The 27764-nt window shown below is 48.5% G+C and overlaps 1 protein-coding gene across 2 annotated transcripts in view; it reads right to left on the bottom strand.

Moving 5' to 3' along the window:
• Positions 1 to 1031: 1031 nt before the first annotated feature.
• LOC142566856 (whirlin-like) overlaps positions 1032 to 27764 on the bottom strand; it is a 428510-nt gene continuing 401777 nt past the window's right edge. For both annotated transcript variants that reach the window (XM_075677763.1, XM_075677764.1), the window contains exons 11-13: positions 24514 to 24645; positions 8176 to 8678; positions 1032 to 5322 (exon numbers count right to left, since the gene is read on the bottom strand). In XM_075677763.1, coding sequence (XP_075533878.1) covers positions 8469 to 8678; positions 24514 to 24645 — 342 coding nt within the window. In that variant the 3' untranslated portion in view covers positions 1032 to 5322; positions 8176 to 8468. The remainder of the gene's footprint in view (positions 5323 to 8175; positions 8679 to 24513; positions 24646 to 27764) is intronic.

Here is a 27764-nt window from a genome sequence, read left to right as displayed (position 1 = left end):
TTCTCGTCATGCGCACTCACAGATGACACCGCGCACAATACGAAAGCATACAACAAGCTTATAGAACCACCTTCGTAGACATATATATGATGTATGTATGTGCATGCATGAATAGGATAATCGACTCCTCGAAACAAGAAACGACTGTTCTTAACGTCACGAGACGAAGCAGAGGAGCACAAGACACCACGGACCAATCGTCACCTCCTCGTACAACCAACGCAAACGCGGCGCAGCAAAATGACACCAGCCCGTCGTCACAGCGTCAAGGACCAGAATCAACGCTTTTTTTTGTGTGTGTGTGCTAGGGTGCTTATACATCTTATTCAATATTCTTGCCACGGCTGAGCTGAGAGTTTCGTAGGCCACGCTTGGGCCAACTCTCTCTGTTGTCGTGTGCACCGCACTTTGACCATAAGCAATGGAGTTTTTAAACCCATTGTAGACAGGTTACACTCATGAGAAACTACGGCGCGTCAGTCTTCTGCTCGTAGGGGCCTGCTAAAGCTCTCCGCGAAAGGCCAGGAGAGCGTGTGTTCTTCCTCCGGAAATGCGGAGCCAGCCGAGAATTCGCCGACCGGAATGCAGCGAAGCTACAGTTATGCGAGACTCTGGGTACACGGTATAGGCGAGTCCTCCGTCGAAGAACTTAGGCCGTAGTGAGCCCAGCCAAAGCTGAACCGAATAGCGCAGCTAGTTGAGAAACTTGTAGTCAGCGATAGAGGAGCCGCACCATTTCAGACGCGTATGTATCTGTAGAAGGGTGTGTTCGCTCGAGGCGAAACAACACAGACTGCGTTCTCCAGTGTGTCTATTTCCTCATTCTCGGATTTCTATACATTTCGATGCTACCAAAATTACGGGAAACGATTCTCCGTGTGTGCAATGCCCGCTTTTCGACAACGCCACGTAATATTCATGAGCCATTCGCAAGGCTTAACATCCCAGCACAGCCCTGGGGGCTAAGGTCTTGTGAAGGGCTCCGGAATTATTTTCACTGCCTAAGAATTTTTTTTAAGGTGCTCCGAATGCTCAGTAGAGAAGCATCCCCCCCCCCACCCCCTATTGCATTTAACATTTCGCATTTATCAAAATGCAGCCACCATGGCTGGCAATCGAACGCTTGACGACTTGCTCGGCAGCACATCCTCACAGCTACTAACCCGCACCGGCGAGTGACCAGTTAATTAATGCCAAAAATATCGGGTACAGCAGAGCGCTTTTTCAAAGCTGTGCGGTACATACCTCTTTTTCTAACTAGAAAGAAATATGGGGCCATGGCCATGGTGTAATAATGGTAAAATGATAGGTGATAACACTTGCTTCTCTCTGAAGGGTAAAAGGGCGGCAAGATGGTGTTCGCACTGAGCCAGGGCGGTCCTGCACTAGTGCAGTTTTGCTTTACGCACGACGCTGCACGCCGTAGGCACCAGCAGTGTCACCGGTGGCGTAAATATGTGCACGAGTGCACGTTCCTGCTTTACCTTGACAGCTAGACGCCGGTTCATACAATAGTCATTCGACGAGACAGCAACTGCTCTCGTGGCAGTAGCCCACACTTAACTCCATTTTCGAGAGGGAGGCAGATAAGTGAGATGGGGGAACGATAGAGAGGTTAACCGGAAGGGAAAAGTCCAGTTTGCTACCCTACACTAAGGGAGAGATAAGGAAAGGCAGCAAGAAATGAAATATAATGCGGAGAAAGAAAACACAAGCACGACTGAAAGTGCGGAACTGTTAAAGTCGTTTAAGTCACTTGAAGCAGGATGCCCTGTAGCGCTTTCGTCGTCTTCTGGGGTGACGACCGCGCTGTCTAGATGTCCAAAATCGTCTGCTCCGAAAGCGCCAGTCATCTAGACGCGCTAGCATGGTCGCGCGGGACCGTCTTTGTGCGCCGTAGTGAGGATAACGGAAAAAAATGAGCTTGATGGTTTCATTTCCATGACTCGCTGTGGTTGCTCAGTGGCTATGGTGTTGAACTGCTGAGCACGAGGTCGTGGGATCGAAACCTGGCAACGGCGGCCGCATTTCGAAGGGGGCGAAAACACCCGTGTACTTAGATTTAGGTGCACGTTAAAGAACCCGAGGTGGTCTAAACGCAAAACAGAGTAGAGTTCACTCTTTTTTCCGTTCCCTTTGATCACCCCTACCTCCTTCCTTTTTTGCTCTTTCTGAGCTGCGCTACAAGCCTAAAACAGTCAGGACATACCAACTCGCCCAAACTGCCACGCTTTTGATCCTCAACTACGGCGTGCCTCATAATCGGAAAGTGGTTTTGGCACGTAAAACCCCATAGTTTAATTTTTTTTATTTATATCGCAGTTGTCACCGAAAGCACTGTCGGCCGTTCCGATGGGTAAGCAAAAGAGTGAATAAAAGTTACGCAGTCATCAAAGAACAGTCGTCTCCATTCAGAATGGGAAGCGGCGTGATAGGTGTCATAGTGCGATGGAAGGGATGCTTCCGCAGCAGTCACCGAGAATGTAGATTGGTTCTGCTTCTAGTACTGGGACCTGTGCCTTGCCAGCACAACGCACTGATCAAGAAGGGGATCACGCCTTGACCGTGATTAGTTAACTGGGTTGAGGGTCAATCATGGGCACGTGCTATAGGCGAACTGACTCGACTTTTTTTTATACCTGGTTTTGTTATTAATTTTTAGTCACCTATCTATATACTGCTCTTCTCGGAAATAAAAGTCAGTTGGATGTCAGCGCTCTTTCTCTGTACTTTTCCTATAGTCACACATGCGCCGCAGAAAACACCACCATGAACTATCGAGGTCAACGCGCCCAAGCTTCCACAGTTTTATGGTGGTTGTTTGTGAATGGAACATTACATATTTGCTATAGATCCCCGGTGTGGTTGAACTATCCCTGTAAGATGGATTTTGCAGGAATTGTAAAGCAGGAACAAAGACAGCTACTCCAGAGCCTGCTAAGCACGAGGTCGGCACATCAAATCCAGGCCATGGCGGCCGCATTTCGATGGGGGCGAAATGCGAAAACACCCGTGTACTTAGAAATAGGTGCACGTTAAAGAACCTCATGTTGTCCAAATTACTCCGGAGTCTGTCCCTACCGGGTGCCTCATAATCAGATGGTGGTTTTGACACGTAAAACCGCTTAATTTACTTCAGAGCCGGTGATGAGAATTATACTTATCTCCGTGTGGCGGGGAGCGCTACAATCCACCACAGCGTCACCGAGCAAGAACAGCGCCGCGTGTAGGTTTCGCACACGGATAACACGAAAGCACGCCCGGTCTGAGCGGTGGCGTTGAACTACCGCGCCCGGGACCAATCGCCATTATGGCTGGCCGGTCGTCATAAAACGTTGCCGCCTAATCTCCCTCTCGTGGTCGCCTCCACACCTGACACTTATGGCTGTGAGCAAACTACCAAGGAAGAAGTGGTAATCTCTTTGCAGGCGTATAATTTGTAGGAAAGCAGATACGAGAAGCAGATATTGTCATACGGAAAGAAGTTCTGTGTTGGAGTTGTGGCAGCGAGGCGACATAGTGGGAAGGGGCGCGGGCATGTGCTCAGAGCCTGGCGTGCGCTCTGAGCACTCTCTACAGTTATATGAATCGTTACCGAGTTCTTAAATCTAAAAGGTGTACGTGGCCCCTGTTCGGGCGCTAGCAGAAAAAAACATAATAATGTTCGAAAATGGAGTTAAACGTGGAACAAACAGTTGCCGCATAATGGAGTTGCAGGCACTCTAATATTTTTGCACGACGCGTGCCTAATCCTTCATACTTCAATAGAGCTAGTAACTTCTCGGTGCTTCTTGGAAATACGTTTTGATTTTGAAATCCGAAGTTTTAACCCATTGGAAGAAGTTTGAGCAAGCTGGCTCGAAGAAGAGTTCTCCGTGGTTCCGTGAGATGATCGTATAATCGGTGACTGAGCTACTTGCGGTAGCATAAGCAAGTGCTGAACAGAAGTACTCACCTCTCTAAGTTCTATTCGCGGTGATCGAAGGGCGACATGTGAAATTCATGCTAACATCACTACTGTCTTTTCAATGCGGTGATAGAAAATCTGGTGGTCGTAGAGACCGTTTATAGTGAAGGTGCGCCTTATCACGAGTGTCTTGGCATAGGGCATCTTTCCGCTAGTGAGTCAATGGCTCAGCGTAATTTGCGCAAGTGCACTATATGTACCTGTATCGAGGTCTACAATCTAAATGCAGCGCCGACGACAACAGATGATAGCCGGAGAGCAGAGATGTGACGATGACCTTTATGCTTGTGCTACTTTCAGGTGACCTGCACTGCTTTTAGAGTTTGCCTAACTGATAGAACCTAAATATGTATATCTATCGAGCTATTTCATATTGTTGCGACAAAAAATACCGTATTTCTCTCTTTGACCCGTCAAGCAATGTAGTAGCGTGAAGCTACCCCTGCTTTCAAACACGCAGCAGGAGCTCGAAATCGCGACAAATGTTTTTTTTTTTACCCTTTGTAAATGAAGAAAAAAGTTGTAAAGTAAGCCGTTAAGGAGAACTGCGCCTACGAAACTTTCTGATAGTCCGCAGAAATTTAATCATTACCGGAATATGCTTCACATATAACACGTGGCCGCAGCGTCATGATAGCTTACTTCGTGTGGGACCCGTGCACCGTATGAAATACTAAGTGCGCCAAATAAACCATGGCTGCCATATTCAATCTTGTTCACACCGTGCTGAGCGTTTTCTTTCTCTCTCTCTCTAGGATAATGCTAAATCATAATACAGCTACAAAAAACGAAGAACCTGTTAGCAACATAATGTCCGAGAGAGCAATTCATCGCTGATCACTTCATATGTGGTGGAAAAACCATGGCGCTGCATACACTCTCTAAATGAACACATATTGTGCACGATGGCCGCAAGTCAGCGCCCTCGAAACGATATGTATCGGCAAGATATACAGACTTGCACTGCGTACAGATAACAAATAAAGCAGCATCACTGCTCGAGCGGCAGCCACTCGCAGCTTCACAGCAGAAGCTTCCAAGCCTTCGTGTTAGCATCACAAGTAGTGCACCTGGTGCAGGCAGGCATAACCTGAAGCAGTTCTTTTGCACTCCACTCTGCAGTGATATCAGATGCAGTGTATAGTTTGTAATAAAAAGTTCAAAAAAGTATCGCCAGTTTGTGTCGCCTTGATCACGAAAACGAGACACTGCAGTGACCGCGGGAGACTGCGCTGGTGGCCCCCACCAACGCTTGCCCTTGAGCCTCTAGGCAAGGCAACCGCTTCCGCTGTGCGCTTCGTCGGTCGACATTCGGGAAAGGTAGGCAAAGATTCGGCTGCTGCAGGGACTTCACGCTGAAAGCAGAGAGCAGATAATGTCAGACAACACACATGTTCACAGTGTTCGCAATGTTGAGAACATCACCGTAGCACATACTTGGAGGAAAAGCCGGTATTCTTTATCGGATAAGCTGAGTTAGGATAGCTCACTAATTACGACTCGCCGAGCTTCAGGTGCGCTGTTCCGTTGAACAGTAGAGTAAGTGAAACGTCTTCTGGTGCTACTGCCGTCTTATAAAGAATAAGTGTCACGACTGTTGCTTGCGCTGCTTGAAGATTATTCACAAAAAGTGCTCCAGTCCGACGTTTTCTGTTTTCATTTCGTCCCGCTCAAACATCCGAGCGCTGCTTGAACCCGGTTACCCTTTACTCTCGGTCATCTCATAGAAAAAACGCAATACATACCAAACAATTATGGACAATGCGTTCACTTCATTTACCCCACCACTACGTGGACTACGCCACAACCTTTACTTAAGACATGCCCCCAAATCCGAAAGTCGCTTCCGCCATGTTAAATTAGCATTATCGCAAGGCTGGTTATGCGATAAAGTTCAATTCGTTTGCCACTGCGTGTCCGGGTGGTCGCTGGTGCGGGTACGTTGATAGCTACGCTTCCGATCGATTTTCTGTCACAATTTTGGGTCCAGCTGAGGCACGGAATCCGGACGTCTAGTTCATTGCTTTGCTCTCTCTCTCTCTCCCATCCCCTTCATCGCGTTCGCACACGTTTTCTCCTCCCTTACGGTACCCGGTCGACTTGATGATAATGATGATGATCACTATTGCGTTTATTGGCATCCCCTTTGAAACGGGGTGGGACAACAGTCCTCTAACCTGCTTGATATAATCCGATTTTACTACATCTACCGCCACTAGCATTTTGCCTATCTGACTGAGGATTATGATGATGAGGATGATGATGAGTTACTGGCATCCCCTTTGAAACGGGGCGGTGATAAAGAGTCACCTAGTTTGCTTGAGTTCATCAGGTATACTGTACATGCTTTTCATTCTATCATTTTTGTATACAACTCTTTAATCTTTTCCTCTTCTTCAAAACTTCTCAATCTACCTCGTACCGCTACCTATGCCTGTAACGGATCCGGTCATATCAATTTCTTCCCTGCTCCTTCTTTTCCATCAATAATCCACACGCCTATTGCTTATCTCGACTGCTGACCGGTTGATGTTTCCGTTCACTTTAAATCCCAGTGCTTCAGAAAGATGTACGTTATCTACGGGTCTCACGGGGTGAATGCCTACGCATTCCATTTGGAAGTACCGAGTGGCCTCCGGATTATCGCTGCAGTATACACATGCCTCATCTTGTTGCGAGTATTTCCTCCGGACTGTTCTTTCCCCTTAGGCAGCCGGTTCGAGCCTCAAGTAGCAAGACACTGCCCTTTGTGTTATCGTACACATTTTCCATTCTAATTTCTTTTTTCCCATTCTTGTAAAGCTCCATGACTTTTTTTCCTTGCGTAGCGCCGTCAGCCGAGGCGCGTGGAAATAATACTGCAGCTTGGTTTCGTGTGCGCAGGCGCTAGAGTGGCAAAAGTTGGCGGCGGCGGTGCCTCAGTCACGACGAGGCGGCGTCCTTGGTGAAAGCAGAGAAAAAAATAAAGTTATAGGAAACGGCACTATACTGAACTACTCGTCTTTCACGTCCGAACGTCTGCGTGGAAGTGTCGCTGTACCCCAAACTGTGAAAGTTACGTGCTACGTATTCTTCGCGTTCGGTTATTCGTTGACTATATCTGCAGTATTTTTAACCATGCCCGACGAAACGATATGTGTTGATGTTCGCGTTTGAAGAGGTGGTACTGGAGAACAGCAAACGATGAAGTGTTTTCTGTCCGGCTGTATATCTCGGTATGGCAAAGGACTCGATAAGTGCTCTTTTCGAGGCACTGTTTGATGCGCAGCTGCACCAGCGTTGTGAGAAAGAAAAGAGAAAAAAAATTAAGAAGAAAGCAAGGCGTCTATCTACTTCAAGGATTGCCGCGCGGCTGGCCGATAGAGGCACTTTGTGTGTATTTGCGGGCTTCTTTGACGCTCGGAAAAACACGTTTATGTAGCACGTATGGTGCAACAGAAAGCTGTTATGGGAGTTTTTCATGTTACTGTACAATTTTATCATTGACACTTTTGATTTGATTATAATAATTGAGACGTTGATTAATTAACACCAATTATATAATTAGGCGGAATGCAAAATATAACCTGAGTATCTCCAAGCAATGGCAAACAACATTACCTTTGTTCTGTCCAGTTACGTACGATTTGCATATTTTTTTAAAGTTTGGCTCAAGTTAAGTGAAACACCCTGTATACATCAATTGATAGTCGTCGCCGTAGCACAATTGGTAGTGCAACGCTCGCGTAATGCAGAGGTTGCAGGTTCTGGTCACACCGGCGGCAAGTTATTTCACTTTGAAACACAGAAGTTGATTTCATGTATGCTTTGGTTGGCGTCATTGTTTGTTCGCTTTTTATGCCTGTAATTAACCAGATTCGAGCCCCTCGGGTGCCCTTCTGCTCGCGCATATTGTCACGCGCTAAGGCAAGAGCAAGCAACAGTACCAGCAGCCAGACACGAAAAATGGCCGAGACGGAGGGATGGTTCTGCAGCTAGAGCGGGATCTTTTTGACTGCGTCGTCTTCGCCGTATTTGCTGGGCACGCAATGCTGACGCTTTACTGGCTCAAAACACCAGTTGGCATTATATATATACATATATATACATATATACATATATACTTTTTTGGCAGCGTGAAAGAAGCCCGCGAATACACGCAATATTACCGCCCGACAGGCCGCTCGACTGTTTGTACTGTTTGTACCGTTTAAACTGTTTATACCAACCTAAAGGCGGCGTCTAATCCTCGGTGGCCATGACCAAGGACCTCGTTGACAGCGAAAGTGAACAATCATGCTGACGCTTCGGACATGGATCAACGCGCACTTGTCGTGGTTTTCGCGCACTCCTTGCGCATCGCCCTGCGGCTTCCCAGCAGTGACTCGTCGCACAACAACGCCGCATATCATTTTCTAGTCGCTGCAGAGGAACATGAGATTGACGAAGTCCAAGGCTGAGCTAGTGGGCGCACGCGAGGCGACCCCAATTCAGGTCCTAACGCCGCCCGTTGGTTGAGGCCCTAGTCATCGACGATCATGACGGACTGCCGGCGAGGTCTGGCCGGACCCTGGCCGACGAGTAGGGACACTCCACCGGGGTTGCCGTAGTAGGCATCGGCGATCATCTTGGCCACGTGACCGTGGCTCATCCTGCGCGTGGACACGCCCTGAACTTCAAGTATCACGTGACCCGTCTGCAGGCCGCCGGCTTCACTCGCTGCCCCAGAATCCTGCAGGGTGCCAGTAGGGAAGGAAAGGGATAGTTAGTTGAGAATTCACGGAACTGGGCCTCAAGGGTAACTGGCATCAAGGGTGATCCGTGAAAATCTTTCGTGGACACCACACACAGGTAAATTACGAAGTAATCTTTCTCGGGTGGCAGGAATACTAAATCAATTAATATATCATCTATGAACCACTGCTAAGCGGGAAATATATTTTGCGTTTATACATAATAACATTAGTTACTCTCTTCCAATCTGGGCGACAAATGCAGAAACAAATTTATATAATGTCATTTCCCTCCAAAAACGAAGAATTCGGGCAACAGCTAACTTATACTACTTGGAGAGCACCTCACAATACATTATCATATTTGCTATAATGCATATTAAAACTCAATATAAATAAGAATTCGGTTAGAAATTATTTGGTCAATACTAGTCACATATGAGGAAATTGGCAGTAAAACATTAAATACATACCATACATTTTGAGATGCTCCGTGATTTGTACACCGTGTTCGCAAACAAATTATGGTGACCGGAGCAATATTTCACAGGAATCAAACTCATTAAATAAATATTCTATAAATTTTCTAAATTAAATGATCAAATTACCCTGTACCAATCTAAGAAATGTATGAAACGATGTTTCCTTACCGGGGCGCAATGGAAATAACTTGTAACGCACCGATAGTTTTAGTCAACCATCGTCTGCTTTCGTAATATTTGTTTAACATTCTCATTTTTTATATTCTATATAATCTGCAAGTTGTTTCTCTGCTATCTGTAATTTCAATATTTCCTATTTGCTGTAAAGAATATCATGTGTCTGCCATGTTTGTGTTTACACATTAGAATTACGATATATTTATTTCTCTTTAAACACTTTTTCAGTGTTTTGCACATGTCTGCTTCATTTGTACGCTGCGGTAAGGGTGGCATGGCCTCTTCAGGGATTGCACGGCTTTTTCCGTGTAATCCATGACTATTTACAATGCAAATTGTCGTAATTAATAAGAGAAGGAGAAAAGAACCTGGCAAGGTTATTGAACGCATTGCTTTATATATCTTTCAGGCTTATTCACAGGGAGCAGCACTACGTCTCCCAACAGCTGGCAAAGACATTTCCTACGAGTTAACCATCATGTCCCATTCCCAGTCTTAGAGCCTCGGCCGCAAAGTTTCCTAATGATATTATTGTCGGAAAATCTGGCGCAGCAACCCTTAAGCCACAGCGAAATTCATGGGTAGTATATACATGGGTCATTCTTCGGCTTATCATGGATCGTTAGGAAAGCAAGTTGCAACTTCTCTCAAAGTTTTTTTGCGGTTCAATAATGTTGCTCGCTGTTTCTTCAGGAGGCTAAATTGTGGAATTTTCGCAGCGAAATTATATTATCGCGTAATTTCCAGCGCATGATTCTCAGCACTCTCAAGTACGTGTGAGGCTATGTTTATATGATATGCGAGTAGTGTCATTCACCTTACAAGTAATGGACAGTGGTCGAACAAGACATATCTGAGGATGATTTTTTTTTTCTCGCCGCCCTCAGTTTTGTGAAAACGTGAACGAAATGATTGTTTAATTGACTGAATCTGGTTGACTGATTGAATTTATTTATTTATTTATTTATTTATTTATTGCCGACCACTGTTCACTGGCATATTCCCCGTGCATTAGACTCGCACAAAATAATAGTACAGACAGCGCTGACCTAACAACTGAAGTTTATTTTTCTCGGCGCAGCTATAAGTTCACTTAGCACCAGAAAAGCAAGAAAAGACAACTGAAGCAAAACGCGTACGTATGTATGTCCACGCCTAACCTTTTTCCAGCCAACTTGGGTCACTGGATATGTGCCACTTTTAGTAATAATCGACATAACAACATATCATCAACAATTGCGCACAAATCATGAACTAGACTGTTAATCGCAATAAAGTTGCCAATCACTTTTACAGCATGGATGCACCAGTAATTTCTTTTTATTTCCTAGTTGTTCTTCTTGTGCCTCGCTTCTGTTGTCTTTTTCTCTTTCCGCGATGCGAAACCCATTTGTACCAGCGCTCAGGAAAGCAAAGTTCAGTCCATGGCTCAGCGCTGTGCGTCTTTATTCTGTTGTGCGTGCCTATAATGAGCTTGCATGGAACACATCGATCAGGCAGCACCAACTACTCCAACGCTTAACATGTTAAATCGCGTCGCAACTGGCACCTCTGCATATGTTAATGCGGCGAGTTTTGCCAAAACTCCGTTTTTACTGTCCTAATATGCTCGCTTTCGTTAACTGAAAAAGAAGAGCACACGATAGTAATGACACTAGAGTGCCGCTTTATATGGGACATGGAAGAGCCTTCGAACGTGTTATAGAAAAAGTTTTTTTTGTTATTTATCTCTCTCCCTCTTTCTTTTTTTTTAATGCGTGGTGTCCAACTTTTAGCTAACACATCGTCGGCGCTTGTTGAACAGCCGTTTTGTCACATTTTCTTTTTTGTCATGAAGTGTGTCAGCGCCGTCGACAGCATGGTAGGCCCATAAGGCGCGTATATAGCAAGGTAAGTATACCTGTAGCGAAGCTTCCATAGAAGCGTATACGTTCAAAACATGGCAGTTCATAGGTATTTCACGGGGTTTAGCGCGACGAGGGAACGCTTCCGGCGAAATAAAAAAATAATGTGACGCCACATCCAATAAAAACGGAAGTGACGTCATTTTGTTCTGAAAGGCGTGACATTTCCTTTGTTGGGCTGCCATTGCACTTCTATATCCAAACGCAATTCGATTTGATGGGTGTTTCCAGCTTTCAGCGCAGACAGCGATGTAGCAAAAAAAACTGCCGCACGGGTGTCGAAATCGCACCCCCTGCGCAGAACGTGATTTCTTTGGAGGCCAATAAAATCTTTAGGTGTTGAGTGGTGGTCCCATTGTCGAACGCCAAGCCCGTCAGCCAGCACAGTCGCACGAAAACAGCTACAGTAAGCAATTATCTGGCAGTCGTAACTCGCTACTTTTGAATGAACAGGTTAAAAAACGATTAAACTACCGACGCCACCAAATTCAGACAAGCGTCGATATGCAAAACAACACAACGCGTTAGGGTGGCGTATTGTAACAGGTGCACTTTACCAGCGCGCCTTTCTGCGCACTTCAAGAGCTGCATTGCGCTGCAAGTTATAGCGGCGTCAACTTACACTTCTTATAATGGGCCCTGAAAAATATAGTTGCCTTTTCTTTCCTCATCGCGCCTGTATAAAATGATTAGGGTTATTATTTTAGTTGAATTAATCAACGTGTATCGTGTTAATTAAAACAAAAAAAACTGTTTTTCTTTCCCGATGTTCGTTTCCTTTTCGCACAGTTCCTTGCATACTTCTCACATCGCTGCTTCTATAACCACCCTTGCTGATGTCGGTGACAATTTGTGCGGAACCACTTTTCTCCCGAAGCTTCGCGACCTTGGATCGACCTTGAGCGTAGTCCGGCGCAATGCAGGCGCGCGTCACGTGCGGCGAAGTTACGCTACGCCGGCAAAAAGTCGACGCTCCCCAGAATAGCAGTCGATAGCGTCACGGCGACGCCAGCGTGACCGGTGCCGTTCAGAGCGCTTTGAGGCGGGCGGCGCGAGAATAGGACATTCCCCACGTCACACCGGAGCCGCTAGATCAGAGTGCATCGTGCGATAGCTTCGTCTGGCGGCATAGAGTTTCGTGCAATAACTACTAGAGGGAACTCTGGAGCTGCGATCGTTGAGCCACCATGGGAATGATAGAAAGTACAGGGATTTGTCTGTTCTTCGGGCTTGTGGATTTGTTTGTTACGCTATATACTCCTTCATTGTCGTAAATTTCAGAGAAATCTATACTTTCCTAAGTGATGAATACTCCGCGAACACTCACAATCGCTTCTAAGAGCAGCGGCTCAGCCTGTCGCGGTGGCCAAATTGAAACGCGCCAAGCGCCTCAACACCCTGGCTTGCCTGCAAGAAATTCGTAAGGGCGTTCTATGCCGCTTGTAGAAGCGTGCGTCCGTGGAGAAATGCTTGCAATATCGGGCTTCTATGCTAGAAGTCTTGCGTCCAAACACTGCCGTCGAATAATTTCAATATATGTCTAATTATTTATTACGCAGTACTCTGTTGAAAATGACGAATTTGCAAAGTCACGAAGCCATTTGAAGCCAGAAAGACGAAGTCTAGACAAATCCATGTACTTTCCATAATTCAGATGCTGACTGGAACACCCTCATTGCAGCTCAAGTAGACACGAGCGCCAGAGCTCCCCCTAGTAATTACTGTATGAAGCTCTATGGCTGGGGCCCTTATCTCGTCCCACAACAGTAATCGTCATTGGTCTTGTCCGCGTTTCCTTTCTTTAACGCTGCGAGCCCGGTACTTCCTAGTCACGAACGGGTTGCGCCATGGAGGAAGGAAACTGAGGAGAGACCCTACCCCCTCCGCGCGCTAGGAGAAAAGTGTGGAGGAAATGACGCAGTAGGTTCTCCTTTTTTTGCTGTTTTTCTATTTCTTTGATGTAGCGGCCACGCCTTTCGGGGCACAATGGCGGCTTTGTTATTGTTCTGTGTGCTCACACGTGTTGCCCCGTAGGTTTCGTACCGTGGCAAACGCGCCGTGAGGGCAGGTTTGCGTAGGTTTCCGTGTTTTGTTGCGCTGCGTTATCTGGACCGTGCTCTACCGGATGTTGCTGTGGCCAGGTGGGACAGGAGCAACTAAAGTTCGTGAAATGAACGCGCATGCAACGCTGTACAAAATGTACTGCGCCACGGCAATGGCAACGGACGAAGGAATATCCGCGGGAAGTTTTGCCCTCTTCGGCGTGTTGTAATCGCACCGCTGGCGCGAGTTGTTGGGAACTCGGCGCTGACGCCCGTTGTTGCACCTGGGTCGCAAGCCCCAAGGGTAGCGTTGGCCTGGCGGCCTGGGGTACAACTGGAAGCATCCGAAGGTCCCGGCAAAGCATGAGTCGACTGGTAACAACAAAACAACTTGTTTATTCTAACATCGCAAAGAGTTGGCGGTCAGGTTGACCGAAGTAGAGAGACGGGAGTGCACGTTACTCAACAGAAGAAATCGGAGCCCCTTTTTGGCGTCCGGGGGCAGCTGCTTTTATACTCTCGCAGTTGAGGGCAAGAAGGAACCCCTCTATAGACGAGCACGTGACTGTGCCGCTCGGGAACAATGGGATAAGGTGGCGCAGCGTCGTGTCGGCGCCACTCGGGCACAATGGGAAGAGAAGGTGGAGCAGCCGTCGTGTCGGCGCCGCTCGGACCCCCTCGCTTCACAGTTGTTGGGAGCTCCTCTCCCCGGCTGCCGCGCTTCGACAAGCGTGGGCACCAACATGCACATACACACACACACACGCACATGAAGACACGTGGCATTGGAACATGCCTGGACGCGCTTGGCAGGGAGGCGTAGCGGCGGCGCCGAACGGGCCAAAATGTCTGCCGCTTTGAACGAAGCCCTGGCGTCTGTTGCATCCTCGCCGGCTTTACCGCGCGTCGTAGGCGAAACGTAACAGACCGCCCCGCCGGGGGAAGGAGATCCCGATGGTCAGGGGACTGCATCCGCTGTCCGGAGGGATGTCGCTCGATGATGCTCATAACCGAAGTCGGGCGTCCCTCGACGTTTCTTGAGCGCAGCGCACAGAGAAGGCCTCGTTATCTCGTTCAGCTTCGCACGGGACACTGCAAAGTGACTTCGGGAGAGTTCACATTTTTGTTCTCGTTCCCGGCAAGCGTTAGAACTACGCTGAAACTCAACCGCTCAGTCAGCAAGCACGGCACAACCCTCACTAAGCCCTGCCAGGCTCTTTCCCCTTTTATACCACTGCCTAGTTCCTAACAGTAGTCTAGCAGCACGCAGAACGCGTCCACAAATTAGAAAATTGCACTAGAAAGCATATCATCACTTTGAAACACTACACAAAAACAATATGTTAAAAATCCTGCCTCAGGAAGAAAAACATCAGTAACAAACAATTTTGAGGCTGATTCCTACGTCAGGGGCTTCGACTTAAGCCATCGGCGTTACCGTTGAGACTCCCCTTTTTGTAACGCACCTCAAAGGAATATTGTTGCAAAGCGAGGCTCCAGCGCAGGAGGCGGCCATTTTTGGGAGAGATGGTCTGCAGCCATTGGAGAGGGCAGTGATCCGTCTCAATGATAAACCTCGAGCTGGCTAGATAGCATGACAATTTCTGAACGGCCCACACGAGACACGCACACGCTTTCTCGGTGGCGCTATACGCCTGCTCACGACTGGTCAGCTTACGACTAGCATACAGGACGGGGTGTTCCACTTCTCCATTTTCCCGTTGGCACAGTACAACGCCCATGCCTCGCTCACTAGCATCGCACTGAACTACGAACCCTTTTGTATAGTCTGGCGATCGTAGCACAGGCTGGCTTGTTAAGGCGCTCTTTAGGGCGCTAAAAGCTCTTTCCTTTGTCTCGTCCCAGACGACTGTTTGGGGCTCTGTCTTTCTTAGAGCATCCGTCAGGGGAGCCGCGATATCAGAGTACCTGGGGATGTACCTCTGATAGTAGCCGGCGACACCTAAGAACGACCGAATATCGGTCTTCGTGCGCGGTTGCGGGAAGTCTCGCACAGCGGCCACCTTTATTTCAGAGGGGCGGCGACGACCCTGACCAATCACGTGACCGAGGTAGACAACCTCGGCCTGTGCTAACTGGCACTTAGGAGCCTTGACTGTCAAGCCCGCTTCGCGCAGGCGGGTTAGCACTGCCCGCAAGTGTGCCATATGCTCAGACCAGGATGCGGAGAATATCGCTACGTCGTCTAGATACGGTAAAGCGAATTCTTGCTGTCCCCGCAACACTTTATCCATGAGGCTTGAAAAGCAGTATGGCGCGTTCTTCAAACCAAAACTCAATACTTTAGGACGGAATGTTCCCATTGGTGAAATGAACGCCGCATACCTACTAGCCTCTTCTGTAAGTGGAACCTGCCAATAACTCCTGACAAGATCTAGGGTGGAAATAAACTGAGCGCTACTAACTTTCTCAAGGCGCTCCTCGATGTTAGGGATCGGATAAATTTGATCCTTAGTGATGGAATTAAGCCTGCGGTAGTCGACGCAAGGACGAGGTTCCTTGCCCGGTACCTCAACTAAAATCAAAGGGGAGGTATAATCACTCTCACCTGCCTCAATAACACCGAGCTGTAGCATTTTCTTTACCTCAGCCTCCATAATATCGCTCTGGCGGGGTGACACCCGATACGCCTTGGATCGTACTGGCTCTGGGGAGGTAAGTTCTATATCATGAGTAAGGACAGAAGTCCTACCAGGCCTCTCAGAGAACAGACCTTGAAACTCTTGTAAGAGCTGGTGTAGTTCGGTTTTCTGCTCAGGCGACAGCGGTGCTTTACCGATTAAGTCACTAATGACTTGATCGGTGTCTTCCCTGTTCGTCACTGAGCCTAGTCCCGGAAGCTCGACCGGAAGCTCTTCAGAAACGTTTACCATCATGCACACCACTGCTTCCCTTTGTCTATAAGGTTTGAGCAGATTACAGTGGCAAACTTGCTGTGCTTTCCGCTTTCCTGGCAGACTCACCACGTAGTTGACGTCTGACAGTTTTTGTACAATCCGTGCTGGGCCCTCCCACTGCACGTCTAGTTTGTTGTTTAGCGATGTGCGCAATATCATGACCTCATCGCCCACCTCAAAACGACGGGCCCTGGCTGTCCGATCATAATAAACCTTGGCCCTCTGCTGGGCCTTTGCCATTGCTTCACCTGACAACTCCTGTGCCCTTCTTAAGCGTTCGAGGAGCTTAAGCACGTACTCCACCACGACTGGGTCGTCGCCCCTGCCTTCCCACGATTCTCGAAGCATGCGAAGCGGAGATCGCAGCGAGCGACCGTACACCAGCTCAGCTGGCGAAAACCCCGTAGCCGCATGCGGCGTGGTCCTTAATGCAAACATCACCCCAGGCAGTCACAGCTCCCAGTCAGTTTGATGTTCAAAACACAATGCTCTCAACACGCGCTTCATGACGGAGTGGAGCTTCTCAACGGAATTCGATTGTGGGTGGTACACTGAGCTGTGTAACAGCTTTACCCCACACCTTTCGAGAAAAGTCGTCGTCAAAGCGCTAGTAAACACTGTGCCCTGATCTGATTGGATTTCCGCAGGAAAACCAACTCGCGCAAATATGGACAGTAGTGCATTGACTATCTCAACTGAGCTGAGCTCTTTAAGCGGCACTGCTTCAGGGAACTTTGTCGCTGGGCAGATCACAGTCAAAATGTGTCTGTACCCCGTGGCTGTTACCGGCAGAGGTCCCACTGTATCAATAACGAGCCGTCTAAAAGGCTCCGTAATGATAGGTACCAATCTCAATGGCGCCCTCGATTTGTCCCCTGGTTTGCCCACCCGCTGACAGGTGTCACATGACCTCACGAAGTGGTCTGCGTCCCGAAAACACCCTGGCCAATAGTACTCTTGCAAGAGACGGTCCTTAGTTTTCTTAACTCCTAGGTGTCCGGACCACGAACCCCCGTGCGACAAGCGCAACAGATCCTGACGATAGCATTGAGGCACGATCAGCTGATCGAACTCCACTCCTCTGCGGTCTAGATACTTCCGGTACAGGACTCCACCTCTTTCCACAAAACGAGCATTTTTCTTGGCGATACCTTCCTTGACAATGCAGCGTACGTTTTCTAGGCTGCCATCCTTTTTTTGCTCGGCTATCAAAGCCGACCGGCTGACTTTTAGCAACCTATCAAGTCCGTCTGACGTAGGCGCGATGAGCAAATCTGCAGATAGCTCTTCTAACTTTCCCTTATCGGGCATTTCCTCTCCAGTATCTGGCGCCTTCAACGCTACAGACTCAATTTTATTCAGTTCAGGCGTGCTCTGAATATCAGCTTGCTGCGCCTCTGACCCTTTTTCATTGTTGGACAACGTCGGCCCCGCAACTACCGCCTTTGCAGCGAGCTCCCGAACTTTCGATCTAGTTAAGGCCTGAACGCTAGCCTCACCAAACAAAAGCCCCTTCTCGCGCAGGAGGTGATCGGACCTGTTCGAAAATAGGTACGGGTACTGGGGGGGCAGCATAGATGACACTGCGGCCTCCGTCTCAAGCGCTCCGAATGGTCCTTCAATAAGCACTTTTGCTACGGGTAGACACACGCTATGAGCTTCCACGGCTTGCTTGATCCATGCGCACTCGCCCGTGAACATATGGGGTTCTACGTAAGAGGGCTGAACTACATCCATTGTAGCTGCGGAATCGCGAAGCACTCGGCACTATTTCCCGTTCACGAGGAGGTCTCGCATGTAAGGCTCGAGAAGCTTCATGTTCTCGTCAGTGCTGCATATTGACAAAAACACAACTTTTGGTTTTGTTTCCGGACACTGCGCCGAAAAGTGACCCGGCTTCTGGCACGTATAACAAACGCGCGCTTGCCTCATCTCGAACCGCTTTCTGCGTTCGGCTTCGGCTGCCGCCGTCTCCTTACGTTTGGTCGGACACTGCGCCGAAAAGTGACCCGGCTTCTGGCACGTATAACACACGCGCGCTTGCCTCATCTCGAACCGCTTTCTGCGTTCGGCTTCGGCTGCCGCCGTCTCCTTACGTTCTGTTGGACTGCTTTCACTCGCATCCGCACTACGTGTGTTCCCCTTTGCTCTCATGGGTGTGAACTTCGGCCTCTCAAACTTCGAGCCAAATTCACCCTTTTGACCGTCCTTAGCTCCGCGAGCCCGACGCGTCACAAACTCCTCGGCTAGCTCAGCGGCTTTAGCCACCGTACAAACGTCTGGCCTATCCAAGACCCAGTACCGCACGTTCTCAGGTAACCGACTATAAAACTGTTCTAGCCCGAAACACTGCAGAACTTTCTCGTGGTCACCAAACGCTTTCTCTTCTTTGAGCCACTCCTGCATGTTTGACATAAGCCTGTACGCAAACTCTGTATATGACTCACTTTTGCCTTTCTCATTTTCCCGAAACTTCCGACGGAACGCCTCCGCTGACAGCCTGTACTTTTTTAGCAGACTCGATTTCACTTTGTCGAAATCCTCTGCCTCCTCTCTATCCAAGCGAGCGACTACGTCGGCCGCCTCGCCGGGTAACAAAGTGAGCAAGCGCTGTGGCCACGTTTCCCGAGAGAACCCCTGCTTCTCGCACGTTCGCTCAAAGTTAACCAGGAACAAACCAATGTCCTCTCCAAGCTTAAACGGCCGCATCAGGTCAGTCATTTTGAACAATACGCGTTCTCCTGCACCGTGTGCCTGACTTCCATTACGAGCGCGTTCGATCTCTATCTCGAGACGCTTCATTTCCAAAGCGTGTTGACGGTCGCGCTCTTGTTGCTCTCGCTCTTTCTGTTCTTTAGGTTCACGCTCTTCTTTTTCTTTCTGTTCTTTTCGTTCACGCTCATCTTTCTCTTTCTGCTCTTTAAGTTCGCGCTCCTGTCTTTTTGACCTCTCCTCAATAGTCTCAAGGCATTCCGACAGCTCGTCATCCTCAGCCTCTAACTCAAGAATAGCCTTTAGCAGTTCTGGTTTTCTGAGTTTGTCTGAGACATCCAGACCCAACTCTCTTGCAAGCTCCAGCAATTTCGGTTTGCGCAACGACTTCAAATCCATGGCTGCTCTGAATGCCGCTTTCTCTACTGCCTACTATTGTCTTGCCGCAAACTAACCCGGCAGCAACGACAACCACAATTACCAGCTCTGTTTCTGACACTAACAAAAGCCTGGCAAAGCTCAGAAGAAGAAAGTCCCGCACTCACCAAACCTCGCAGCCAAGAATTCAGCGCAGTCGTTCCGCTGCAGGCAACCAGTCATCACACAGGGCTCGTTGCACTGCTCCCGGATCGTCGTTGAGCTGCTCAGCATACAGTCAACCGCATATCTTCGCTGCTGGCCTCCGTTGTCGCGATCTCACCGCTGGCAGACAGTTGTTGTAATCGCACCGCTGGCGCGAGTTGTTGGGAACTCGGCGCTGACGCCCGTTGTTGCACCTGGGTCGCAAGCCCCAAGGGTAGCGTTGGCCTGGCGGCCTGGGGTACAACTGGAAGCATCCGAAGGTCCCGGCAAAGCATGAGTCGACTGGTAACAACAAAACAACTTGTTTATTCTAACATCGCAAAGAGTTGGCGGTCAGGTTGACCGAAGTAGAGAGACGGGAGTGCACGTTACTCAACAGAAGAAATCGGAGCCCCTTTTTGGCGTCCGGGGGCAGCTGCTTTTATACTCTCGCAGTTGAGGGCAAGAAGGAACCCCTCTATAGACGAGCACGTGACTGTGCCGCTCGGGAACAATGGGATAAGGTGGCGCAGCGTCGTGTCGGCGCCACTCGGGCACAATGGGAAGAGAAGGTGGAGCAGCCGTCGTGTCGGCGCCGCTCGGACCCCCTCGCTTCACAGTTGTTGGGAGCTCCTCTCCCCGGCTGCCGCGCTTCGACAAGCGTGGGCACCAACATGCACATACACACACACACACGCACATGAAGACACGTGGCATTGGAACATGCCTGGACGCGCTTGGCAGGGAGGCGTAGCGGCGGCGCCGAACGGGCCAAAATGTCTGCCGCTTTGAACGAAGCCCTGGCGTCTGTTGCATCCTCGCCGGCTTTACCGCGCGTCGTAGGCGAAACGTAACAGGCGGAACCATGCTAACGTGCTAACGATTGTTTAGTATTGCTGCGGAGCGCGTGGCTCCGAGCAGTACGGTTGCGCGCAGCGCGGCCTGGTTTCGCGAGAAATGTAAACAAGAGAGGAGAGCTGGCCCGATAGGCGGAGCAACGCCATGAGCAACGCCAGCTTCCGGCTTCACTTTAGCTTCACAAAGAGGGAGGTCAGAGCCTCTCCTCGCTTCTCCTCCGTGGGTTGCGCGTTATCAAAGTGACACAGCATCTCGACAGGAAAGTAGCTAGCGCCGAGTATTCAAGAAAGGAAAGGCAAACAAGGCAGATGACGATTATCGTTGTGTGGCAGATATACACTCCAAAGGATGTAACTGTTTTAAGAGCGTTGGGCGTCCGCAGCAGCTCTGCGTACGCAGCAAAGCCGCGAAGGCGTCAGTGCGCATGCGCAGTAGACAGGAGCACGCACGGTATCTTACGTGCACCCGTAGCTTTTCAAAAGCTGCGTAGAGTGCGCTGCAGGCTCAGCGGGCTTTGCGGGACGTTCTGGCGTGTCCACGAGAGCGCATTTTTCGATATCGCCCTTGCGGAAGATGACTACGGCTTGTGACTTCGTGGTTGCTGATAATGACTACACAGTTTCAGAAGGTGCCATATCGCAGCGCTGAGTAGCACACTGCTGGTTCCCACGCGTGCGAGTCAGCAATCCCCTTCTCAACATTTGCGTCCGGCCAGCTATTGCCGTTCTGTGCGCGCGCGTTTCGCTACGCACTGTTAGGGTTGGCGTCTGGCACCACGTGCAGAGAAGAATTTCAACCGACCATCTAACCCTGCCTCGTCGAAATGAAGCGTGACTTCCTGATTCGCCACGACCGTTTCGAGTGTCTGCCTGTCTGCCGGAAGCCCCGCAGCGTACAGGCCTCTTTTGTGTGAGTATGTGTGCGTGGGTGTGCGTGTTGAGAGAGGCCCTTTCCTCGAATTGGACCTAGAGGAGAACTTCCACGAACCCGCAACGCGCAGAAGAGACGGACAGGCGTCTACAATTCCAGGGGCGTGACGACCTCCTCTCTGCAGCAAGCTCGGTATAACCAGAGGAGGCGGGGCCCTCTTTCTGTGCGGGTCACGTGACGTCGTCGGAAGCAAGATCCCGCCCACGATTGCAGAGAGCCTATTTAAGGGCCTCCGAAATGTACTTTTAAACACTTCATGCTCTTCTCATTTTCTTTCGTCTACCTTTGAATAAACCGTGCAAGTTTCGCACTAGAAATCGTCTCGCCCTTGCTTAGTCGCCATGGTCTACCGGATGCCTGCAGCCCGCCGACAACGCCACGCTACCCAATAAGTAACGTCGGTCGAGCTTCAATAGGCAGGCGTCGCTCCAACTCGGGAGCAGTACGATACGCTGCCCTGGAGTACGCAACAGCACGCACAACCTCGCGCGCTGCGTACGTGGGTGGTTGCGGACGCCCAGCTAAAACTGCCTAATAATCGTCATCTGTCTAGCTTGCATTTCCTTCCTTCAATATGCTGCGCTCGCTGCATTCCTGTCGGCAATGCTCTGTCATGCTCATAACGCGCATGCCATTCGTGACTTGGAAGTACCGGTGTAACCGCGTTAAAAAAGGAAATGCAAATAAGACGGATGACGATTATTATTGTGTGGCAAAATGGTGTAATTTTGCTTAAGAGCGTAAAGTTTGAGTGCACTGAGACAGAATAAATTGGGTTTGCGCCGTCGCCAAACGAAGAAAAAAGCACTGCAGGAACTGCCTAGTGAGACATGTGAAATAGTGTGTAAGCAGTATTTCCAGTTGCTCATCTTGCACTCATGCAACGAATGATTGGTTCAGTGGCGGAGTTACGCACACCACGGCTCACTGTATCAAGGACGACGCAGTGAGCGGCAAGTTGCCTAACCTAACCTAACCTTACTGGTGAACCTAATTAGTCGGAATTGTTCTTATTGGGCGAGAACAATGTAATATTAATTCATTTGAATTAGGGTTATGTAAGATGAATTAATTTTCACTACTCTTATTAATATTGATCGTGCTTAAGCGATGCAATCGTAATTAACTTTATTAGGCTCAGCTCATCTTATTACCCACTGATTAATCCTGATTAACATTAATCAATTTATTTGTAATCAGACGAAATCAGGCCTAATGAATTCTATGTACCCTAATCAACCTTGATCAGGCTGAATTATTGAACATTCATCACTCTTGTGTCGTTCAAGATAGCATGCGACGCAGACAACCGCCGAACTCGAGGTGCAGAGTAACAGTGCATTTATTGGGCGCTCGCGCTCTTATATCAGCAACCCGGCGGCCACAAACGCCAAGCATCGTTGCCAATCTTGAGGACCCTGGTTGCCAGGTCCGGTACAACATTAGATAACGCTCATTAATTTAACCTAAATTACCTTTAATTTACTTCAATATTCTTAATTACGATCACTTAATCGTCATTCTGGTTACGTAATTGCATCATATTTTTTTCTCAAATGGAGTTCCTTACCATTTCTTAAGAAGTCTTATCCAGACTCAATTAATTTCATCGTAATTAACCTTACTATAGTATTTTATTAACCTTAATTACTCCTAATACCTCTTCAGTGCTCCCCATTTATAGCCGTAATCCTAAATGTCATTAGTCATACGTAGCGATAACGCATTCTCATATGCAGAGTAATCATTTTTAAGTTTTATGAAATTTTTTTTTTAATTCGCCTGTGACAGATGGCTACATTGTTCTCCTTGAGCTGGATTATTCCAAGAGGCGGACATTACTAGCACGACAAATACAAACATATTTACAACTAATTAACGTAATGTGCTAATTATGTTCTTAATTAATTACCTTAAGGCACATTGTAATTTACGAATTGTAGCCGTTGAGTTTCCATGCCGTATCTGCTTGAAATGAATTTCCAGAATGACACCAGTTTAGAGATATTTCTCAAAAGGGTCGAACGAAATACATTAGCATGCTAGTTAGTGTTGTACTTGAATGCATAAAGGAGCGTTTTGCTAAACAAGTAAGTGGAACAACAGTTTGATGGCGCATACCTCCAAACTAGCGTCATTCTTGAAATTCATTCCAAGTGGATACACCTTGAAACCTCCCCGGCTAAATTCGTAAATTGCAATATGTGCCGTATAGTAATTAATTAACAATAAAATTTGTAGATTTTCGTTAATTGCTTGAATATGTGTTTCGATTTCTTGCGCTAATAATATCCGCCTCTTCGAATAATATAGCTCAAGGACAAGAATTGTGCTATCTTCCCGAGGCTATCTTTAAAAATTCCATAAAACTGAAAAACGAACCCCATGTATATCCCCGTAGGACCCCACGTATACCTAGGAGCACATCATGTCACACGTATTACAGACAGACGGACAGATTTCCGAGTGAAGTTCCTCTAGAACGCATACGCATTAACAACGCTGCCACGCCCACACTCTTGCGGAGGCGCTCTGACAGCAGCTGATAGTCGCGCGCTGCTCCGGGCGAAGTTCAACTGAACTGTACACAGGAGACGAATTTTCGGAGATCCTGACGCCGCCGGCGTGAGTTATCCGACTTAACCAGGCGCTACCTGGCACGCTGGTAACGCCAGACTATATCCGCGCCTTTATAGATGTTAAGTCCAAGCAACCCGGGTGTCTATCCTTGAGCACGGAGTAAGACATTTAGGAGGTGAAACTCCCGTCCGCGCGAGCGCGGGCAACCAGATAAGGTCACAATTCTTGTATGCGCCGACGGGGCCGTATACAGTGGCGGCGCCATGCGGCGCGTCGTAGAAGCTGCAGCGAAAAAAAAAATGCAGCGCCTATGCCGACGGCTCCGGTGCGCTCTCAACGGCGGTAATTTCTTTCCAGGCCGCCAGGCGCCGCCAGCCCGATAACGGCTCCGCGGGCTTGTGACCTTTTCTAGTCGCCGCAAACAGCGGAGTTTCCACTCCTAAATGTTTCTTGCTGCGTGTCCTTGAGTTAGGAATCCTTGAGTTAGGAGCGCTTGTCCATGATGTTGCGAAAAGTCAGTGGAAATGAAAAAAAAAGGGGGGGTGGGGTACCTACGATTTCTTTTTTCAAATTTTTATTGATGTCTTTTGTGCTTACATGCACGACAAACGAAAAGAAAAAAAAAACATTAAAACAGCGCTTACGGAGAGAGGTTAATAGTAGGGCGTACGTGTATGGATATGATGCGTGGCAGCTGCTGCGACGTGTTGTTGCCGCCCTCGATGGCGATGCCGAGCACGGGTTTGGTTCGTCGTACCGTCACACGTATCCGCCCATCCATCAGTTCCTCCACCCGGTGGCCCTGCGATAAAAAAGCTCTCCGTAAACGTTGCACGAACGAGCACCAACGACATCGTCGATGGTGTGCCCGACAGTCGCAACATGACTAGTCACTTAATCGCAAGTTCACGCAGGTACAAGTTCTGCATTCAGAAGCAACATGAATGGTAGATTTGCTTTGTGCGTTATATTCTTTCCCTGTGGCATTTGCGGAATCATTGCGAAACGCTCCTTTTTGATGTCAGTGTTAGATTCACAGCGCTAGCCCATTAGTGAATGTAAATTGTTTATTTGAACAAGTGATGTATTACAAATAATCTGGGAGATCGCGCAGAGCCACGAAAAAGACTGCTTTCAACAAGCAGCACACTTCAGATAGAAACGAAGATAGTTACTTTTACTTCTCAAAGCATAGCCATTGAACTCCCACAATTACAAGACAAGCTAACCGGCCATTCCGACTCATTATATGAGCCAGGTAGTCCTTGATGCTTTTTACCGGACTAGTCAGATATAGGCATGAACTAACGACTAAAATTTTTCGGCCGCAGAAGCAAATCCGTAGCGTGTAGTTATCTTGTAGAGCTACGCGGCATCTCTCGAATATTCTTATGCATTGCAGTTGAACGCCGGTATCGCTGCATGTAAAAAGTGGCCCAATTTCTGTTTTCACATTCACTTTTGAAAAGTTCCTCGCCTATATGCGGGTCTTCACCAGAATGATGCCCGAAAGGCAACAACGGTCTCATGTTTTTTTTTTTCCTCTAAAAAATGCAGTAAATCTAAGCGAATCACAATGTTGACCTAGGCCAGTTGTTGTTTTTTTTTTCTTTCTTAATTTCATTTCATCTTCACGTGTACCTTGTCCTTCGTTATGCGTAATTTTTTCCTAAAGTGAACAAGTCACCAATTCACAGTACGCTGCAGAGAGCGCTGTTGAGGACACCCATAAAAGTCAGCTACTTGGTTCAGCGAGTGTTTCAGCGAAACACTCGCTGAACCACACACCCTGAACCATGACTATGCGCCAGTGTATAACGTCAGTACGTGAAACAATAATATAGGCCACTGCGTTGTTTTACGGACCAACTAATGCAGTGAACCCGATTTGTTCAAGAAAACGTGTATAACACGCATTGCTGTTTCATTAAATACTTATTGCACCGTGGAGCAAACACAATCCTTTACATTGTGATGCGTCAAAACTTTTATCAAGATGCCCTGCTAACAGAGTATTACAACACATTGATGCCGGTGGGATTGCCTTTGTTTTTGAGGAAGCCGTAAGGAGGCTTTCATTAATGAGGCATCCGCCGAAGGAGAGGGAGGCCCGTCTCATTTAGCCCCGGTACCCTCGGTACGTTTCTAACTCGTGAAGTCATCTGTGCGTGCTGGCCAAGTAGATGAACAGTTTTCACACATGGCGGTCATAAGGACAGTGTCTCTCTCAAGAGCCGCACCTTCCTTGCCGGAAAGTTGCTGTGAACGTGCTTTGTGGGCTGTGTTATGAATGGAACACTTTTCGTGGCACATTCAATTTCGTATCACTCAACGTCAAGTGCGATTCCTCAGTCTACGTCGACGGGCCTTCAATCTCGCCATGACATTTCTGCGGCGAATACCTTCAACGAACACCGACAGCGGCTTTACGTTACAACAACGTTGCCAGGAGCCGCTACAGGATTCCTTCATCGCGTCTTGCTGCCTTGAACAGCGCGTGAAAACGCAAATCGTGCGGCACGATTTGTGCGAAGCTGACAAGAGTTATCATTTATGCGCGCTCCGCAACGCAGACCACGAAGGAGACTGTCTTTGCCTGCGCGATGCTTGCTGTTAGCGCTGCTTCGCAATGACACCTGGATAAGATCAATAGCGCAGCGCGCGCTGTCGTGAGCAGGCGCGAAGCGGCGATACCCTCTCAATGGCTCAATATGCGCGAACGTGCCACAGCCCATTTGTGCAACAGAAGACGTGCAAAGCGTGCTCGCACCCAGAAGCAGTGCCTTCAAAGCGCACTGGTTTCAAGTCGAACTTCCAAGCATCGGATCTTTCAGGCAAACTATCATGCTGCGGTTTGAATTGAATTCCGGGGCGTTACGTACCAAGGCCACGACCCCCGTATAGTGGGGGTCTCCGGGTTAATATTGACCACCAGCGGACCTTTAACGTGCCCCTACTGCAAGGGACACGGGCGCTTTGTGCATTTCGCCCACATGGAAATGCGGACGCCGCGGCCGGAATTTGGTCCCGCGACCTCGTGCTTAGCAGCGCAACACCACAGCCACTAAGCCACCGCGGAGGGTGCATGCTGTGATTTCCTGACCGCGGTTCACCTAATGCAGCCCCGCATCGCGTTTACTGACCTGCTTTCACATAAATTAAAATAATGGCGATGCCGGCTGCTGAAAACTTGCCACACTTAGTGAGCGGCTTAGTGGCAAGGGACGGCGACGGTCTTTCATAGAGGGGGTATTTGCAAAACAAAAGAAACCATCAGTCCTGTAGCCGGAAACATGTGTAAGTATATGGAATTCTTGTGACATGAGAAATATACACAGATAAAATTGATCGCGCTCACCAATCTTTTTTCGCTGCAACGCAATTCTTCGTCACCGGCTTCTCTTTTTACCGACTAAGCAGAAGGTTTCCTCTTCATTTTGCCACCCTCAGTATCACTTTCTTTTTACTAGTCATGTGTCTAGTCACGTGTCTAGTCATAGTCACAGGACAATAGTCACCCCTCGTGCACTCGTTCTCCGACATTTTTCGCCCGACAAGCGCTGCGCGTTTCGCAAGCATCATGAGCTCGTCCGTCGGCTTTTGTGGAACGCAATCCTGTGTTCACACTATATGACGCGTTCGTTAGAGCTCGGGGCTCGCATTTTCTGTTGGTTGCATTAGGGATTACTTTCATTTATGTACGAGGTGATGCCCAGCACGATGCCTGACTGGGGTAGTAGGCACCACGTGAGACGAATCAGGCTGCTTAGCCAATCAAAGTGTGGCGAAAGTGACACGTTTAAAAGAGCGCTTTCATATTCTAGCATTGAGGAATGTAAGATATGGCTCAAACTTCGGACCCTGATCTTGCGCTTAGCGCCGGAACTCTATATAGGGTGTCCAAGCTAACGTTAGCCAAGA

Source organism: Dermacentor variabilis, unplaced genomic scaffold (genome assembly GCF_050947875.1).
Source record: "Dermacentor variabilis isolate Ectoservices unplaced genomic scaffold, ASM5094787v1 scaffold_13, whole genome shotgun sequence".
Taxonomy (NCBI): domain Eukaryota; kingdom Metazoa; phylum Arthropoda; class Arachnida; order Ixodida; family Ixodidae; genus Dermacentor; species Dermacentor variabilis.
Note: the sequence above shows the minus strand (reverse complement) of the source record. Positions and strands in the feature narration are given on the sequence as shown.